General features: G+C 35.3%; 1 protein-coding gene across 12 annotated transcripts in view; it reads right to left on the bottom strand.

The window, feature by feature from the left end:
• RBM26 (RNA binding motif protein 26) overlaps positions 1–20,015 on the bottom strand; it is an 87,180-nt gene that overhangs the window by 42,113 nt on the left and 25,052 nt on the right. For 5 of the 12 annotated variants that reach the window (XM_032314305.1, XM_032314298.1, XM_032314306.1 and 2 more), the window contains exons 2-9: positions 15,024–15,142; positions 14,255–14,391; positions 11,027–11,115; positions 10,151–10,368; positions 8,177–8,437; positions 7,175–7,414; positions 6,584–6,754; positions 5,969–6,124 (exon numbers count right to left, since the gene is read on the bottom strand). In XM_032314305.1, the coding sequence (XP_032170196.1) occupies positions 5,969–6,124; positions 6,584–6,754; positions 7,175–7,414; positions 8,177–8,437; positions 10,151–10,368; positions 11,027–11,115; positions 14,255–14,391; positions 15,024–15,142 (1,391 nt within the window). The remainder of the gene's footprint in view (positions 1–5,968; positions 6,125–6,583; positions 6,755–7,174; positions 7,415–8,176; positions 8,438–10,150; positions 10,369–11,026; positions 11,116–14,254; positions 14,392–15,023; positions 15,143–20,015) is intronic. The other 7 variants (XM_032314304.1, XM_032314309.1, XM_032314310.1 and 4 more) reach the window with 3 other exon arrangements.

The raw sequence follows: 20,015 nt of genomic DNA, 5'->3' as shown, positions 1-20,015 counted from the left end.
TTCATCGGCCATCACCCTCCCCGTAAATAAATGTACAAATAAATCAGAAATTTAAGTTTCTGATTTATTTAAGGCTTTGAGTTCATAGTTTTGAAATCAAATGCATGACCTAAATTTAACATTTATTCAAATTTAAATTTATTCAAAATTTAACATTAACCCAATGACCTTCAAGAATTGATAACTTAAAAAGAATTGATACTATGATCTCCCTGATATGAGGAAGTGGTGATGCAACATGGGGGCTTAAGTGGGTAGAAGAAGAATCAATGAAACAAGATGGAATTGGGAGGGAGACAAACCATAAGTGACTCTTAATCTCACAAAACAAACTGAGTGTTGCTGGGGGGAGGGGGTTTGGGAGAAGGGGGTGGGATTATGGACATTGGGAAGGGTGTGTGCTTTGGTGAGTGCTGTGAAGTGTATAAACTTGGTGATTCACAGACCTGTACCCCTGGGGATAAAAATATATGTTTATAAAAAATAAAAAATTAATTAAAAAAAAAAAAGAAAAAGAAAAAGAATTGATACAGTTGTGATTGAAGTTGCCTATTTAAATATCAACACAGTAACACAAAGCACACTTGATTTAGAAAGGTATTCAAGATTGAAAGCACACTTGATTTAAAAAGGTATTCAAGATTGAACTGCAGTGTAAAAGAGCTGTACACATCTGCTACTTCCAACACTTTACATTTACTTAGTTGGAATGTGACAAACATAGGTACATTTAACCTGTTATTCTGAAACAACACTAAAGCTTAAAACATGCAAACCTTAATCCACATAGAAAAATATAATTTTAAAATTCTTTTTAAAGATGGATAAATTGATTGCATACATCCTGTTCTTAATATTTCTAAACACATAACTAACCAAAATAACTTAAGGTGTTTCAGCACAACCTCTTATGGATCGCTACAACTCAATCTCCATGCAGGAGATCACATCAATCTCTCCACCACACACTGAACTCTTGTCCAGAAGTCAGTCCTCAATTCCTAACTTGTTGGTTTTCTCTGGCCATCTAGTTCTCAAAATCCTACAGGTTTCTCAAAACTCAAAATTTATACATACGAAGTACAAATTATCTTCATATCAAACGTACTTTTAAATCTTTCTTAAGCATTTCTATTAATGAAACTACTATTTGATTTCTGAGTCGGCCCACATCCCTTCAATTCACCTTGCATATATTTCCTCTCATTTCTCACCGAAACAACCTTGGTCCAAACTTGTATTACTTCTCACCAAGTCTAATGTACTAACTGAATTTCTGCTTCTGGAGTTCCTTCCAGTAATTCGTCCCATATAAAGATCAGCAAAATCAGTGCCCCAGAGCTCTGCTGTTTTCCTTCATCTTCAACCTCTTCCTCTAAACTGGAACTTCCCATCAACATTTAGCAAGCTCAAATTACCCCACTTTTAAATAAAATCTCATAAAACTACTTCCCCGGCAGATACCACCTTCCTTTGCTCCCCACCCTCACAGCTATTTCCTAAGAGATGTTACACTTGCTAACCTGCTTCCCTACCACCCAATTCACTAATCCTCCAAAAACTGGCAGCCGTTCTCATTACTGCACTTAACTTTCTCATCCTGAATTTGCTGATGTCCTAACTGTTGCTTAAGCTTATAAATATATCCCAGTCCTTCTCTTACTTGACCTCTTACCATTAAATGCTGTTGATCACTTCTTTTCCTATCTTCTTTGGATTTTTCAGGACTCCTCACTCCCTGCTTTTGATTGAGCCTTCCTGACTTCATTTTCTCAGTGACCTACTTAAGCTCCCCCTTCTCTGCCCACAGCTTCAAATACTGGCATTCTCCAAAGTTACTTACTTGAACTTTCCAATCTCGCTCTACACAATCACCTTAAGACATCTATTATCATGGCTTCATTCATCATTTTTAGTGATTCTCATATACTCGAAGAAAAGTATATCAGAAACACACGAGAAGAGCTTTCAGAACCCATATCAGTCAGGCTTGCAGATTTGGATATGCCTCATTCCATCTCCCTATACCTCCCATAATTACTAACAGCACAGAAGAAAAGATTAAGAACTACTGCTTTACATGCTCATGATTAAAAATCTGTATTTTCTAAACCATCTCTCTTTTAAGAGACCTGGCATCCAGATCTTACTTCCAACTGGATATTTCTCTTCAAACGCCCCAGGACACAACAAATTAAACACTTCCAAAACTAAATTTATTTTCCTATCAAATCTGTTCTTCCTCTCAATGATATTATCAGCTGCCCAATTATCCAGAGCAGAAATCTGATGTATTCAATTTCATGCTCTCCATTTCACCCATTCTAAGTCCCGCAATCCAATAATGTCATCAATTCCACTAAATTTAGATCTTTCATTTTCCACTATTAGTACCCTACCCCAGCTAGTATACTGTCATCTCTTTTTCTAGAATTCTTTAAATGCCCTTAACTGGTCTCATACCTCCCTCCATGTATCTCACTCCCTCTGTTCCAGTCATCAAGCTTTCAGTTTCTCAAAAGTATTATGAAATGTATTTGCTTTACCTACCCCCTTTCTCTGGCTAAACCAACCTTTGTTTCCACAGCAGATCAGGTGGAAACATCCACTATCTAACACTGGTGATATTCATAGTGCAAGCTGGCAGCTTCTGTGCTCAGTGGCACCTTCGCAAGACCAGTTCTACAGGATTTGTGTCCTTACTCTTGCCTCCCACCCGGTTCACTGACTTTCTTAAAGTTTTTGAGTTATCAAATATCCTTTTTTACTTTAATATGTTCTTTATCCGAAAGTTCACTAAGAAAGGCAGTGATATATTCTCCCCTAGTCATTGTGATGTGTTTGTTCCAATTCATCTATATTCTCTGACTCAGACTGCCTTTCATTGTTACTTATTTAAAGAGTATTAAAAATGGAAGTAAGTTCCTCTTGGTATTCAATTAGCAAATGAGTCTATTAGTTATATATACTGAGTTTTCCCCCACAGTATCCTTTTAATAAATTGTTTTTATGCTTAAAATTTTTAGCCCTGGTTTTGTTGACAGCAAAAGGAAAACCACCTAGCCCTTACTCCTACCTATATCCAGTCAAGGAACATCTATCAAATTCTCTACCTCCTTAGAAATCTGGAAAGGACAATTCTCAGAGCCTCTCAGGCACTTTTATTAGTAATTCTAAGGTATCAATGGGCCTAAATTTTTTCTTTTGTTTAATGATGATGATTCCCCATCAATTTAAAGTATGGAACAATATAATTATCGCATAATAGCCTATAACAAATTTAAATTAAGCCTATCATCTATAGATAGTAAGAAATGTACACTAATTATGTAATAAATAATAAATACAGTAATAAATACATTAATTATGTATCTGTCACCATCCAGGAAAATAAGTTTCAAACCAAATGGGCAAACGATGAAAACATTTTGCAGGGGGGATAGGGGGAGAGGAGGAAGAATGAGAAAAGATGAGGAAATAAAAATATAGGTACTACTCACTTAAAATGGGGGTGCTAAATCAGTTCTGTGGTATATAAAAACAATGTTATTAGTGGAGAATATATTCCTAAACCACATGACAAATATACTATGTGATATATATGAAGAACAGTACAAAAATAATCACTATATACAATGAATCTATAGGAAAAGGCATTCAAATTTCTAACCATACATACTAGACATTGCTCTCTCAATGGGGTCACTTCCCATAACTTGTAACTACACATGTAGAGCTGAAATTACCATAACTGCAATTTCTACATGGTAGGAGATTTATGTAAGGAACATGATCCCTCTTCCTTTTCTTGACCACCATCAGAAAAATTTGCCTGGCATTGGAATGAGTCTAATATTGATCTGTAGAAGCATATATTTTTGCCACACCTAAGCAGGTAAGAAAGAGATGACTTCATGTAGGAGGTTCCAGTAAAAGCAAAGACTATAGGTATGATAAAAAGAAAGGTGCTAAAGCAATGACCAAAGAAGAATGGGGTTTTCTCTGAACTACGCAGGAGAGACTTGGGAGATGAAAAGCCACAATCTTAAGTGGCTTATAGTTTTCATTTATAAACAATCTTATCCCTTATAAAAAACTCAAAAAAAAATTTTCTTCTGTTGTTATTAATGAGAGCTATTAGAATTCCTTAATAAGAATTTAAAAAGTGTGAGGGAAAAGTGATATCCACGTGAAATGCTTTCCTGTAAAATCAAAGATGATATAAATTAAATTGGTTATAAATTATAATGTTCCTCATACCTCTGTGACAAAGTTCCCTGAACACTCAAGAATGATCAAAGAATTTGATCATTTCAATGAACAAATAAAAAAATGCAAAGTGTAAGTATTCATAAGTTTACTAAACCACATTAGGCACTACCATTCAACAAGTTGTAGTTTTATTCATAATTGATGAGGCATCAATCATGATTTTTTGTTGTTGTTGTTACTAGAAAAAAAAAAGGCAAGACTACAAAGAAAATGGGATTTGACGTCTGGGTGGCTCAGTTGGTTAAGCAGCTGCCTTCGGCTCGGGTCGTGATCCAGCGTCCTGGGATCGAGTCCCGCATCGGGCTCCTTGCTCAGCGGGGAGCCTGCTTCTCCCTCTGCCTCTGCCTGCCATTCTGTCTGCCTGTGCTCGCTCTCTCCCGCCCTCTCTCTCTGATAAATAAATAAAATCTTATAAAAAAAAAAAAGTTATTGAAGTAGTTAGGGAAAAAAATATATTTTATTGCCTACATACATTTTCCATTATGGAAGACAACCCCTCACTTCCTGTTATCTGTAGCCAACGCTCCCTCTTTCAAATTAAATGTGACCTTTCTCCCTTCCTCTAAACCTATCAGTTTGTACTTCTAGCAGAGCAGTTTTGGCTGCCCCAGCTTGTGACTTCCTCATCTAAACTCCTACCTTCTTTTCTCATTTAGAAATTTTATCAAGAAGTCTGTCCCCTCTAAGAAAAATTTTAAAAGCTGGTAAGTCACTTCCTAAAACATAATTCTTTTTGATTAAAATATTATGATCAAACCAGTAACCAATTCTTCTAAGTAAAATATGTATCAAGCACAAGTTTGTAGAAGCTTGTAAAGCTTACTTCATTATCCAATCTACAAAAAAAATCTTCAGGAACTAAAGCATTTCTCGATCTGAAGGCCCCTGAGATCACCACCCAGCCAAAGGCAGATGCTTAACTGACTGAGCTACCCAGCACCCCTAAATCATTACTTTCAAGAGCGCAAGACTACAAATAACAGAGGTGCCTGAGTGGCGCAGTTAAATGTCTGACTCTCCATTTCTCTTGATTTAAGCTCAGGTCATGATCTCAGGGTTGTGATATCAAGCTCCCTATAAGGCTCCATGCTGGGGCATGGAGTCGGCTTAATATTCACTCTCTCCCTCTCTGCCCCTCCCCCCTTAAAGAATAAAATAATCTTTAAAAGAAAGACTGCAAATGATACAAAATAACCCCCCAAAGAGCTACCTTAAAAAATATGTATTTTGGGAGCACCTGGTTGGCTCAGTCGATTAAGCATCTGCCTTCGGCTCAGGTCATGATCACAGGGCCCCGGGACTGAGCTCTGAGTCAGGCTCCCTGCACAGTGGGGAATCTGTTTCTCCTTCTGCCTCTGCCTCTGCCTCATCCTCTTCCCAGCTTGTGCTTTCTCACTGGCGCGCACTCACTCTCTCAAATAAATACAGTCTTAAAGAATTTTTTAAAAGATTTATTCTCCTTAAAAAAAAAAGAACTTTCAGGAAATTCCCTTCCCCTCCAGTGATGGAATAAAGTGTCACCAGTAACACAAATAGAAAACTACACATTACCTTTTCTCTTAAGAAAGACCAAAGGATCAGAGGAATAAACTTAATCACCATCCCTTATTCAACCCCAATAAATGCAGGACCATATTCTTTATAAATGTTTGCCACTCTTGATATGAAAATAAGAAGAGAAGATTAATCATAGTACCTCTGGGTGGCAAATCCATATCCCCTGATGTTAGTCCTATCAAGTTAGGCCTTTGTGCGTGCACTCTGTGTCTATACATAGGTCTGGAAGTGTTTGTTATGCTTGGGGCTTCAGGATTGTAGCCATCTGTGTCATATGTATCTGGTAATACAAAAACTGTAATTAAAAAACAATTATAAAACACCACTTGGTAATTTTTTAATATTGATAAAAGAAAAAGTAAATTATATAACATTACTAATACAGAGCTAACATGCTACATGCATTAAAAAGAAAATTTAGTTTTCTAAAAATAAAAAATTAAATAGAAAATATAACAGTAAAAGAAATTATATATATGTATATATATGTAATTATATGTATATGTATATATATGTATATATATGTAATTATATATACATATATACACACATACATAAAACTTAGTCTTTTAAAAATCCAAGGGACTTATATTTAATATACAATCCCCATGCCTACATTTTATTCTATATGATTTTACTAAGAAAAATAAACCTAATAGAGCTAGTCACTCTCTAGACATTTTTAAATTCCTTATCTAAAACTCTGCTCTAAACCCTCACTACATTATGAATATAAAGAGGGGCAAAACTGCACCTGCAGTAAAAAGAGAGGGTGGAGCAGGAGGAGGCTGGTGATGAATGCCAGTTGTTACTACAGTAGGAACAGAACTGGTTGCAGAGTTTGGGGGAGCATCCATGCCAGATGGCTGCAAAGGAGGAAGTGGAGGTGGTGGTCCTGTCAAAACCAAAGAATAAGAAATATCATCTGAAAGCAAACAAATAAAATAAGTTATTGTATATCCAAACATGATATTCTCATTTATCAGCAAAATTATAGTATCTATAAACTCAAATTCTTATAACTATATTAGTTTTCTAGGGTAAAATATCCTTTTACTGTATTCCAAAACAGGTTTGTCTTAAGCTATAAAGTACTACTGAGAGCTGGGACTCGTTGGGGATGTGCTAAGTCAGGGCCCCTCCAAACCACAGTAAACCATAGGTTTGGCAACACCCACAAAGTGCAGGTATATTCTAAATAAGAGTATCTTGCCCTTGGTTTCTAGCAGGAATCTTTAGGATTACTTCAGGTATTTTTAACAAAAGCAAGCATCAAACTATTAACTTCTAAAAAGGCTATGAATGGACAGATAATGGGTACTGGCAAACAAATATATTTACTTACCTGTGACAGGTGGTAGGCTGGGTGGTAATGGGCCTGGCGGAGGCACTGGGGGTCTCAGATTCACAGGTGGAGGTGTAAGAATTGGTGGAGGTGGGGGAAGTCCAGGAGGAGGTGGTCCTTCAACAACTGGCGGCTGTGCTGGGAAAGGCAGCATGCCAGGAAGATTCACATCTTCTACAACTACAGGGTCACTTCCATGGTCAAAAGGGCACATGTCTCCTCTCATACAGAAACCCTTTTCTGTAAGCAAGAATAATTAGAAACATGGAAAGTGTCAGATAAATAATTGTAAGTTAACAAAGGTAAGATATTTAAAAAGAAGAATGTTTTTAATATTGGGCCAGTATAACTAACCATAACACAAGAGCTAATTTCCAGTAACTTAAAATACTTATGATGTAAATACAGCTAACAAACACATTAAAAAATATATCCACAAATTAAAATGAGTATACCTAGCTAGCAAGCAGGCATAAAACTTTTACGTACTCTCTGTCATTAGAAGCAATTCCTTTATTTATTTTTCATTTCCTTTATTTAAATTTCACTTAAAACTCTGAGAATAATGCAACTATAACTTTAGTACAATTTACAAAGCTTTTACAGTAAAACTTTGAGTCTTCATTTATAAAATTCTTATAGGTGATATTCACATTTCTAGGTTCTAATTACATGCCAATAACCATTTATTTCTAAAGAAGTGAGTTTTGTCAAGAATGTTTCAGTAGCAGATTCCCAGATAACAACTCAGTAAATACTACTCTTGTTTGATAAACTCCAAAAATATATTAAGACTTATGTGTAAAGAAGCAGTGTCTTTAGACTGATATACAATAGTCAGTAGTGACTAACAAAGGTTTAAATAATACTGAAGAATTCAAGAAGTGCCTAAGACTAACTTACCACCATTAACTGGGCTGTCCATGAATAACTGTGCAACCTAAACTTACAGAATTTACTGGAAATACTAATTCAGTACTTCAGGAAACAGTAAAAACTTACCATCATAGTCTCTACACCGTTTCTTTGGCATTGGTGGTCTTACATAGGAGTTATGGTCCACTTGGTCCTCATGAAATTCAGACCAACTTTCGGTAGTGTTATTGCCATGATGAGTAGGAGCAATTACTGTAATAGTGCTGCTCAAAGTAGGTACAGGGTAGTGACCAGACGAAATATTTGGTACCGAAGAGACAGGAGTATAATTGTTTTCTAGTGGATCTGTTCTATCCAGGTCATATTTAGGTTTTACTAGATCCCTTTCTGCAACAAAATATAAATAACTTATAAAACTATATAAAAAAGTCACAGATATACAAAATAGTGGTATTTTTGCTAAACACAGAGAAAATGTTCACATTGTACACAAGCCTCCTTTTCTTTAAAAACTACTAAATGAATACACAATGTTCCAAGATAAGCTAATTTTTTTTTTCAATATGACCTGAACTATAAAATCGCACAAAATTTGCTGTACTTAATGAGCTTTTTCTCCTTGGAGTGCTGTTTACAGAAAAGAGATTTTTTATTTTCTTCAGTGCAATCTTAGTATGCGTAACTTCAGCCCGCAAAACAAAATATACAGTAAAGTACGGTTATTTTTTCTGTGATGAACATTTGAGTTGTAATTCACCTAAAGATCCCAGCATGGGTTTTTAAATAAGTAGAATACACTATTAATATTATTAGTGGTGAAAAACTATTTATTGAAGATGGAAACAGATGAGCCAAGAGAAAGGAAAAGGAGTTCATACTAAACATGAAAAAAAAACATTAACTAGGCTATGTATGGTCCCAAGGAGAGAGAAAAGGAATTAAGGAAATTAGTGAAGTGAAGCCATGTGCAGAAAAGACCTAGTATACCTAGATCACAGAAAGGGAAAACGCCAGGGCAAGTATAAAGCATATAAAAGGCCACAAATATTATTTCCCAAAGACTAAAGGTGACTACACAGTAAAGGCCAAAAGAGTAGCAAAAATCTAAGTTTGAGTAAAAGTGTTTTACTTGAAAGTGTTTTAGTTGTTTTATTGCCTCCAGTATCTTCCTTTCAATAACACACACTGGAAAATAAAATGTTGGAAATGACATGCTCCTGCAAATATATTCACCTGAAATGAGACTTTTAACTGTTTTCCTGATTTTAAAATATAACTCTTATATAATAAACTGAACATATTTATACAATTTAATGAATTTTATCTATGTATATACATGTGAAACCAAACACAACCAAAATTATATAGATATTCATCACCCCCCAAAATATCCTTGCACTCCTTGATAATTCTCCACCCTTTACTCCATCCCAGGCAACCAATGATTTGTTTCCTGTCACCAGAGATTAGTTTGTATTTTCTAAAACTTTATATGCATGTATATTCTTTTTTTTCTGGCTTCTTTAACTCAGCATTATTATTTTGAGATTCATCCTTTTGTGACATATACCAAAAGTTACATTCTTTTCTTCCACTGTATGGATCCACCAGTTTATCCACTCACATGACATCTGGGTTGTTTCTAGTTTCTGTCTATTTCAAAGGAAGGTACCATGATCATTTGTGTACAGTCTTTGCGTGGAAATACACTTTTGTTTCTCTTAAATAAACAGGTTGGAGTTGGGATGGTTGGGTCATTTGGTAGGTGTAGATTTAAAATTTAAGATACTGTGAAAGTGTTTTCCAGAGAATTTCAGTTTACCTCTATCCTTAACAGTATTAGATAAAGTCAGCCTTTTTACTTTTAGTCATTATAATGGGCATGCAGTGGTGATTCACTGTGGTTTTAATCAGCATTAAATAAAATTTTTAAAGGAAATTTTTAAAAAACATTCACTTAGAACACAAAATACATCAAAAAAAAATAGAAAAATGAAGACAAGGCTGACAAAAATTAAAACCATTTTTAAAATCCTCAAATATAGCTCATTCACAAAAGAAGAATGCTAATCGGAACACACACATATGTGGATTATTTACCCCGGCTTCGTGTTCTGCTTCTGCTTCTAGTCCTGCTTCTATCCCTATCCCGGTCACGAAGCCTCTCTTTACTCCAGCTTCGACTCCGACTCCTGCTGTAACTGCGACTTCGGCCTCGTCTTCTATTGTACCGGTCTCTGTATGAATCTCTCCGAGGAGGGTTTCGATCATAATCTCTTTTGCGAGAACGATCATCTTTTTTCCTCTCATCACGACTTCTAAAGAAATAAATGATCACTTTTAGGAAAATAATTAAGTGGATACAGAAAAAACTCATTAAATGCAAAAGTCACTTTTAATTCCTATAAACATCATGATTCTTTATTCCACCACTTATTTAGGAAACTCAAATTGAAAAACTGAACATTATCTGCTCAAGAACTCCAAAACCCCTTTAAAGGGAAAAAACTGTCAAAGTCTCAATCTTCACCCTTATACACAAAGACATCTATACATTTAGGATCAGTACATGCCATCTCCTAGCACACGGTCTCCTGTACACACATAAACTCATACTTAAAAGCATGTAGCCCACCTATTGCCCACACTAAATGCTTCTGAAATCTTAATGGGAAAAATAACTTATTCACACTAAAGGGAAACTTCATGCAAAAAAGTTCTCACATTAAGATCTCACTGGAATTTGAAGTTAGAAATAAATACCATAATAATTTTTTTAAGCACTATTCCAGATCTCACTTCCAGGACCTACGAATCTGACATAGATAGTCTTTGTAAGAAAGGAACTGAGTTACAGTTTCCTAGACCAACAGAGTAGATATTACTTGCCCCTAGGTGAAAGACAATCAAATCTAAGCATTCATATAAAAGATATCCAATTTCTAAACACTGAACATGGTTCAATCAATCAATCACCTATTTTCTCTGTATCGGGAACTTGACTGGGGAGGACTATGATTTAGCCTTCTGGAAAACTTCTTCTCTCGCTCTTCCTCCTTTGTGATCTGATATACAAAGAAAAATATGCATTAAGTTTAGCAAATTATTCCTTGCCATGTTACTATCTCAATGATTTAATTGACATTAAAATACAGTCGTGAAATTATTCTTTTCTAAAAGCATTAAAAAAAATTTCTCTTCTAAGTACAATCACTTAATTTAACCACAGAAGAAAGGCTTGCTGAAAGTTAAAGTGAATGCTAAAGAAACCCAGAAATGTTTATCTTAGAGAATAGTGGTGAGAAAACACTTAGGCCAACGTCCTCATTTTAACATTATTAGTAGAAAGTCAATTTTAATTCTTTCAAAATTTCAACACACACTCTTGTTTTGGTTCCACAGATTTGGCCTGGCACCTAACACATTAGGAAACATAGCAGAATGCATTAGAACTAACCAAGTCAGAAAAAGAGATATAAGAGAAAATGATACACAAGATCAAACAGCTCTCCAGTTCTCAGCAGTATGGCAGCTATATATTCCTCTTTCCTACAAGGGGCCTCCATTCATATTATATTATTAATAGAAAGCAGCCCTGGAAAACATTCCCTTTATCAGTGCTACTTTTCTGAGGCCAGAATTTTCCAGGCTATACTGTCCAGAACACTGGTTATATAGGACATTAACAGGTGTTACTAGAAAAAAAAAGGATTTAGAGGATAAACAAATACAGGAAATACTGAACATGTGGCTTCTGTAAATACAACTCAAGATTTTGCACTTTTAATAAGAACTCTCAGACAATCTGACGCAGGCAGTCTGCAGGATAATATAACAGTGTCCCAGCTCATGCCAGCTGTTCCAATATCCCTCTGGGTAAAAGTCTCTTACTGTCAGAAGTGTCCAATGTTGGGTGATAAATTAAATGGAAATCCTATCAATAGGCCAAAATCTGAGAAGCACTGCTTAAAAGCCTTCTTTTTTTTTAAGTCTTTTTGTTCTTATAAATACTTTCATTCTCCTTTTCCCACCCATTTCGACCCTTTCCCACCCAAAAAAAACAAACAAAACAGGGTACAATGCACCTTTTCCCTTCTACTTGCTTCAACACACACTCGCGAGTAATTTATGTTGAGAGATCATCATATTCCACAGTACATGCTCAACTGGGAACTTTTACTATACCCACGGTATTTTAAATCCAGGTTGTCATCTGACATTTTGACAGTTCTGAAAGATCAGGGATAAATATCCTTCACAATTGGTCAAGAAAACTGTGGAGAAATATTATTATGTCAATAGACGTAGGACTAAGGTTTTTGCCACTAACTCATTTTGGGGATAGACTTCTTACTGCTTCTCAAATCAAGAAGACTGCTTAAGATTATCTAAGAATTAAAATATGATTTGCAACAGCAAATATCTAGAACTAACCCACCAAACTTCCATTGGTGAGCAAAACTTAAATAAATTATTGTGCATCTCTATGTGGTATAAGCAGTGTGCCAGTACGACAGCCACTCTTCCTTTCTTCCTTATTAACAGAAGAGAACCCCTACTGTTAGGTATGAAATACGCACAAAATTATTTCTGGTTTTCCCTTACACAGAGAAGTAATAGAGGTGTTTTATGTGCACGTCTGTGTAACTATATACATGTACATGTGTGTAGATATGTTCAGATACAGAAATAAAAATATATTTGAGAATTACTATGTGAAGTTATACATATATTTATATTATTACATAATAAGCATTACTTACATAATCTGTAAAGAAAAAAAAGAGTATGAGGGGAAAAAACCCAATCACATCTTCCATCACACAACAATCTCTTAACAATAATAGGAACTGCCATTTATTGAGAACATACTATGTGCTACACACTACACCAAGTGCTTTAGAGACAACATTTTATTATTCCTCAAAAAAACCCTATATATTTCCATTTCACAGCTAAGCAGACTAAGGCTTGGAAAAGTAACATTTTCAAACTCATAAAAGTAACATTTTCAAACTCATAAAGCACTGACTGATAAAGCAAAAATTTAACCAAGATTTATTTGGCCTAAAGCAAGACGAACTGCAGAAATATATCAGCTTATCAATTAGTTATACTTGAATTTACAATCCTTAAACATCAAATTGAGAAGATCTGAATTTTTATGATTACTCAGCAAGAATGGCAATCTTGTATAAAAGGTAAACTCTTGGGGCGCCTGGGTGGCTCAGAGGAAAAAGCCTCTGCCTTCGGCTCGGGTCGTGGTCCCGATCCTGGGATCGAGCCCCGTATCAGGCTCTCTGCTCAGCGGGGAGCCTGCTTCCCCCTCTCTCTGCCTGCCTCTCTGCCTGCTTGTGATCTCTGTCTGTCAAATAAATAAATAAAATCTTTTAAAAAATAAAAAATAAAAAAATATAAAAATAAAAATAAAAGGTAAATTCTTCAAAATCTCTTAAAGGATAAAGTCATGCCCACTGCCCTGTGAAGGCCTTTATACATGACTACCTTAAAAACAGTCCCCTACAAAATGCAGGCAGGACAGAGCAAATCGGTCTAATGTTAATCTAATTATTTTCACAGAACACAGATAATGAAAGTCCACAGATATAAGATATTATGCAGAAAACAGTTAAAAAGCAAGCCTGAGACTGTTGTCTTTAGAAAGGCCTGCTTCTTATAAGGTAGGCTCTAGGCTAGTATCTGTGAACTTTGATTTCTGGAGGGTTCCCATCATTCCCTGATAATAATAGCTCACCATATGCCTGAATTGTTTTGTCACTGATATGGCTCTAAGCTGAACACATGCTTTCCTCCAGGGAAATCGCAATTTTAGTACATAGTAGGCAGAAGGTGCATCTGTGACCAGCCTCAAAAAAAAAAAACCCTGGACACTGAGTCTCTAATGAGCTTCCTCTTTGTTCAAATATGTTGAAACTACTTGTTACGTGCATCCTTTGTGATTCTCCTAGGAGAAGTCTCTGGAAGCTTACGTCTGTTTTCCCCCAGACTGTGCAACACCTACTTTTTCTTTCGCTGATTTTGATGTAAGAAGTCATAGCCATGAGTATGACTAAGTGCTAAGTTCTATGACTGCTCCTAGGGATTATCCTGAGGATCCTTGACACAAATACAAAAATTAAAACTCAGTTTAATGATTCCTTATATTTTTAAAGAACATCTAAGATTTAACACACAAATCCTTACCTCTTCTTTTTTAATATCTTTTTCTTGGTGCTGAAAAAATTCTACCTTTAAGCTTCCTGATGATGGCTGCTCTGGAGGAGGTAGGTAACTCTTTGTATTCACAGCATCAAAAAGCTTTTCCACAAATATCTGTGTCTCTAAAAACAAAAACCAAGACGAAAAAAAATGCAGATTAAAGACACTTGCTAAGACTGAATCCTCCTCTTCTACACATCAGAGTTCAATATGATGAGGTATACACGGACTTTCCTAACTCTCAAATATACTGCTGAGACCAACAGCTTCCCAACCAGTGAGTCATGACACAAATCTTACGGTAATATTAATCCATTCAAATTCAGGGTAGTGGAACTACGATGGCCAGAGCTTCTGGGCCAGTCACTTCCAGCCATTACTAGGCTCTGACCCTGCACCCAGAGTGCTGAACATAAATATTATTATTATCTAGATAGTAGCAAAATGAAAAAAGTTAGAAGCAGTATCAAGCTAACATTCCAAGTAGTTTCTTAAGCAACATGATCTTTAAATAAACAAGCATTCATTTATTTAATCTTTTAAGGAAAAATACCAGCTTGCTTTAAGAAAGAGAATAAAGATATTAATGAAAAAGGTTTTCATTATAAATAAGCTATAATCAGTAATAATACTGTTTATTCAACTTTGTTACAATTAGAGTCTATTCTCTTATTGAGTTCCTTTAATATTATGATAAATCTTGCTTTAAAAAATTTATTAAAATAAACTAGTATTTTTAAACTAAAGATGTTACCTTTTTGAAGAAATACATCCAGTTGATCAATACATAATGCCTTTAACTCTTTCTCACTTTTGTCTTTCTTTACCAAAGCGAGAACATATTTCGCTAGGGCTGATGGATCTGCATCACAACTGAAGAAAAAAAAGCAATATTGATGGAAATTTAGCCATAAACAATTGCACATTCTAAAAATTCCAGTTACAGACTTAGTTGATATGATAAACAGTTAAGTGGATTAATACATGTAAAAAGCAGCTACCCATGGAAGGCAATAAAGAAATGTTAAGTTCTCCTTTATAGTAATATATTTTATATTACATACATAGCCACTACCCTGTATCCTTCCACATTTGTACTAATATATGTATTAAACTCAGTAGGCTTTATTATTACTAAAAGAGAAGTTATAACACAGTACCATCAAAAACTATTAGCATGGAAAGAATAAAAATACAAAAAGCGCCCTTGCCTTACCTCCACCCCAAGTACTAACTAGAAAACCCAGACAGAGAGGGCACTAGAGAAAACCTGAAAACATACTACAGATTTAGAAACAGACTCAAATAAATAAATGTATGAATTTTGATTTTATAAAGGTGGCATCCAAGTCAACGAACAAGGGATGAATTACACAATAAACGATACTGAGACAAGTTGACAGTTATCTATTTAATAACTAAGTTGGTTCCATAACTGATTCCATACAGCATAATAAATCTAAAACTGAAAAACATGAAACCACTAAAGTATTAGGGAAAAAAACAAAGTTATTTTATAACTTTGGAGTAATGAAGATTTTCTGAGTAATGACAGAAATCTTTAAGAATAATTTGATTACACACACATACACACACACACAAACAAAAGGCAAAAACTTTGGAATGAAAGAGTCAAAAGACAAATAAAAAAAAAGCTTCCCATTCCAAAAGGTGAATTCTCCTAATATGTAGTTTCTATCAGTAAGATCAAAGCCATAAGAGAAAGAAAACAAATAATATACATAGACACTAAACAGAAAAATAAGTCTAAATGAGTAAAAATACACCCTCATCCATAAAAGAAATTAAAACTTAAGCTATACTGAAATACAATTTTTCAGTTATAAAGCTGGCAAATATAAAGGTATGAAAATATATTCTGGAGGTAAGACTATAGGGATACAAGCAGTTTTCAAACACTGTGGCTGCTGTGAGGAGACTGGTAGCCCCTAAGGAATGGTAGCGTACAATCCCAAGTGCAAATGACCTAGCAATTCTACTTCTCTGAAGTTACTTTACAGACATACTTACATATACAAAGTGACACATGAACAAGTCATTCATTGGCACATTCATTGCAAAATAAGAAATGTGCAAAATGTCCATTTACAGAGGACTGGAAAAAGAAATTATACTAATCTACACAAAAGAATGAATACAGCAAAAAGACACAAAAAAGAATGAGGACGTGTTCCTGTCACAGAAATTCTCCTTATCAATTTGTTATGTTTAAAAAGCAAGGTAGAGAAAACTGGTCATCATGTTACCATTTGTGTGGGGGGAAAGAGAAAAAACTATGTATTTGGACTGGCTTATGTTTAAATAATAAACATATGGAAGTACAAACAAACATTACTGGGGTTTTTTTGGGGGGTGATGGGGGGAGACAGTGGGGACTAACTGAAGGAGGAAAAGAGTGCGGCCATCAAGTTTTTGATGCCTGAGCCACACCCATCCTGACAAAAAGCCAAATAATTGTTTTTCGATGAAGCTACAATTGTTACCCATTTAATTAATGATCACTTCATAAGTTAGGTTAAGTAAGAATAAAATAGTAGCAATAGCCAAACACTAATATCTACCGAACACTTAGTCTGTGCCATGAACTGTACATACTGTATTCAGCTCTATTCTGTAACAGTTCTACAAAAGAACAGAAGTAACGTATGTCACTGAATCAAACAGTACATCTTTTAAAAGATAATGAAGAGCTTTGGTTGCACAGTAAAACACCTATAGAAAAACCTGACTGCAAGTGAATCAACAGACCTAATTCAAACCATTTGTGTTTTGCTTTGTTGTTTTATAACGGCTACACAGATGAGTCTAATACAGCATAAGAACTGACAACTACTCTATTAAGGAACTAATATAGAATTTATCATATGTTCTAAGACTTCCTAATTTACATTACTGTGGTCATTAAGTACATCTGCCAATTCTTCACTCCTCCCTTTGAAGGCAGAGCCTGATTCCCCACCCTTTGAGAGTAGGCTCAATTTAGGGACTTGCTTCTAAACAAACTGAACAACAGAAGTGAGGGTGTCTACCTTCAGAGACTAGGACTACAAAGTATTGTGGCATCATCCTTGCTCTCACTCTGGAATCACTTCTAGAGAAAACAGCTGCTATGTTCCAAGGACAGTTAAACAGCCTTATGGAGAGCAATGTGGCAATGAAATGAGGACTCTAGTCAACAAAGCACTGAGGTCTCTTTCCAGTAGCCAAATGTGAATGAACTTGGAAGTGAATTCTACAGTCACCGTAGAACCTTGAGAAGACCGCAGACCTGATCTACAGCTTAACCACAATCTCATGATTCAGAGCCAGAAATACTTAGCTCACCTGCTTCCAAATTCCTGACGCAGGGATGGTAAGTATCATGAGGTGGTGAATGTCTGCTGTGTTCATGAATTAAGTTGAAGGGTAATTTGTCAGTAATCATACTTTTCTCATAGATCTATTTACATTTATTTACAACGACTTGAAACAGGCTATTACTTAAACAAGAAGCAAGAAAAAATTCCATTTTAATGGTACATGAAAGATTTTTAAGGAGTTTTTCTTTGAAATTCTTTTTTCAATATACTTAACAAACATTTTTAAAAAAATAGACAAAATGATTTAAGACTTTTTGTTTTATCACAATGAGTATAGAAATACTTACATCGGTGATGAAATAAGCCCAAAGAAATGGGACATATATAACCTCATGATGTATTTACAGATATATACTCATACCCACCAATTCAGTAATACTACTCAAGAAATAATGAAACAATGCCTATTCATGTTAGGTAATAACTGAATAAGCACAGTCAACTAAACACTTAACTAGGCAACAAGCTAAACATATTCAATTAATTGAAAAATCAATGTGAAACATAATACTACCACTGTCTTATACTGTTTTACTGCAACTGCTGTTAATGAACAAATTTACAGTCTCCACATTGAGTCCAAATGCTATAGTTTAACTCAACATTGGTCTTACTGTTGTGGTGAAATCCACTTAAAAATGACTTTTCTAGTGACTTAACTGTGACTTTACATTTCTCTTAACTAAACACCAAATCTATTCCACTGCCACTCCATTATTTTTCTAAATAGGACAGGTTGAGCCAAATAAAATTTTAGCAGTTAAACACACAGGCACGCCTGGTGGCTCAGTCAGTTACGTGTCCACCTTCAACTCATGTCATGACTGCAGGGTCCTGGGATTGAGCCCCATGTTGGTTCCCTGCTCAGCAGAAAGTCTGCTTCTCGCTCTCCCTCTGCCGCTCCCCGCTGTTTGAACTCTCTAATAAATAAAATCTTTTTAAAAAATGTATTAAAAGACTTTTGTGATTTCTGTAATTATTATGGTTTATAGACCACAGTTTTATAAAACAGTAAGACAAAATCATTCCTGAACAATCACTGCTCAACATCTTTTATAGGAAGCTACTGAACTGAATAAAAAACCAATAAAATCACAACTACAGCAAATCAGCTACTATACACAAAAATTCTAAATCCCTGAAACAGTCTGAAAGGGCAAATTACTTCTTAAAATTTGTTAAATTACAAATTATATAGTAGAAACAAGGTTTATAATTTCACATTTTATGCCAAAATGGGTAGATTTACATTTGAGAGGCAATTTTTCTTAAATCCTATAGTCATTTCCTATTCAGGATTTTTTTAAAAAGAGATACGTACATGTAAATTGCAGCTAAGTAAAAGACTATGTGAACTACAGAAGTTTAATAATATGCCACATTATAAATCAAGGAGAAAGGGCAAAATACATGTTCTCTTTTCCATGTTTTAATTAAAAGTGCCAATGCTACTTCATCTGAACACCCAACAACATGCTATGCAATTAATTCAGTAAAAATGTTTAAATTACCTAATCAAAAGAAAATTACATTAAGATACTAAGAGGTTATTTTAAAAAAAAGTCTCCACGGCAAGCGAGACTGATGATGGCACCAGTTGCCATTGTTGATGATAAGTTTGCAGTTTCAATGAACAGATCTTGTCAGAGTTAGACTCCACCCTACACTATGTTACTAGCATTCTAGAAACAGTGAAAGAAAAGTGGAACTGAAATCTTTCAGATCAGAGAGAAGGGACAGATTTTGAAAATGTTTAGGTACAAAGAGCACTGAGTGACAGGTTTCATCCCTATCTTAGCAAACAGGCTGAATTCCCACTGATTCTATATTCCATAAGGACTTCTCAATCCAGCAAGTACATAATCTGCTAAAAAAGCATCAAACCAACCACAGAGTGCTCCAACTCCAATTACTCTTGTGTCTTGTGTGTGTTGGGGGGTTGAGAAGGTTGGGTGGGCAAAACACAAAACAAACTACAGAATAAGGCAGGCATGAGACACGACTCGCCAACAGCACTTGTGAAAGGTGGGTTGGAGAAGGAACAACTAAGTATTTTAGTATGTCAAATGAGATAAAGAGTGACATGGTTGGGGGGAAACTTAAATCATAAAGATGCAATTTTAAAAAGGTAACAGTACTATGGTTTGTCTCCCATCCCAATCCCATCTTGTTTCATTTTTCGCTCTCTTCCCCTCAAGAACCCCGCCCTTCCTCTCCAACTCCTCATTTTGAGAGATCATATGATAACTGCTTTTCTCTGAGTGACTTATTTCGCTCAGCAAAATACCCTCTAGTCCCATCCACTTCGTTGCACATGTCAAGATTTCAGGGTTTTTGGTGGCTACATAATATACACACACACACAC

Source organism: Mustela erminea, chromosome 15, assembly GCF_009829155.1.
Source record: "Mustela erminea isolate mMusErm1 chromosome 15, mMusErm1.Pri, whole genome shotgun sequence".
Lineage (NCBI taxonomy): Eukaryota > Metazoa > Chordata > Mammalia > Carnivora > Mustelidae > Mustela > Mustela erminea.
This window is presented reverse-complemented; position numbering and strand designations above follow the sequence as displayed.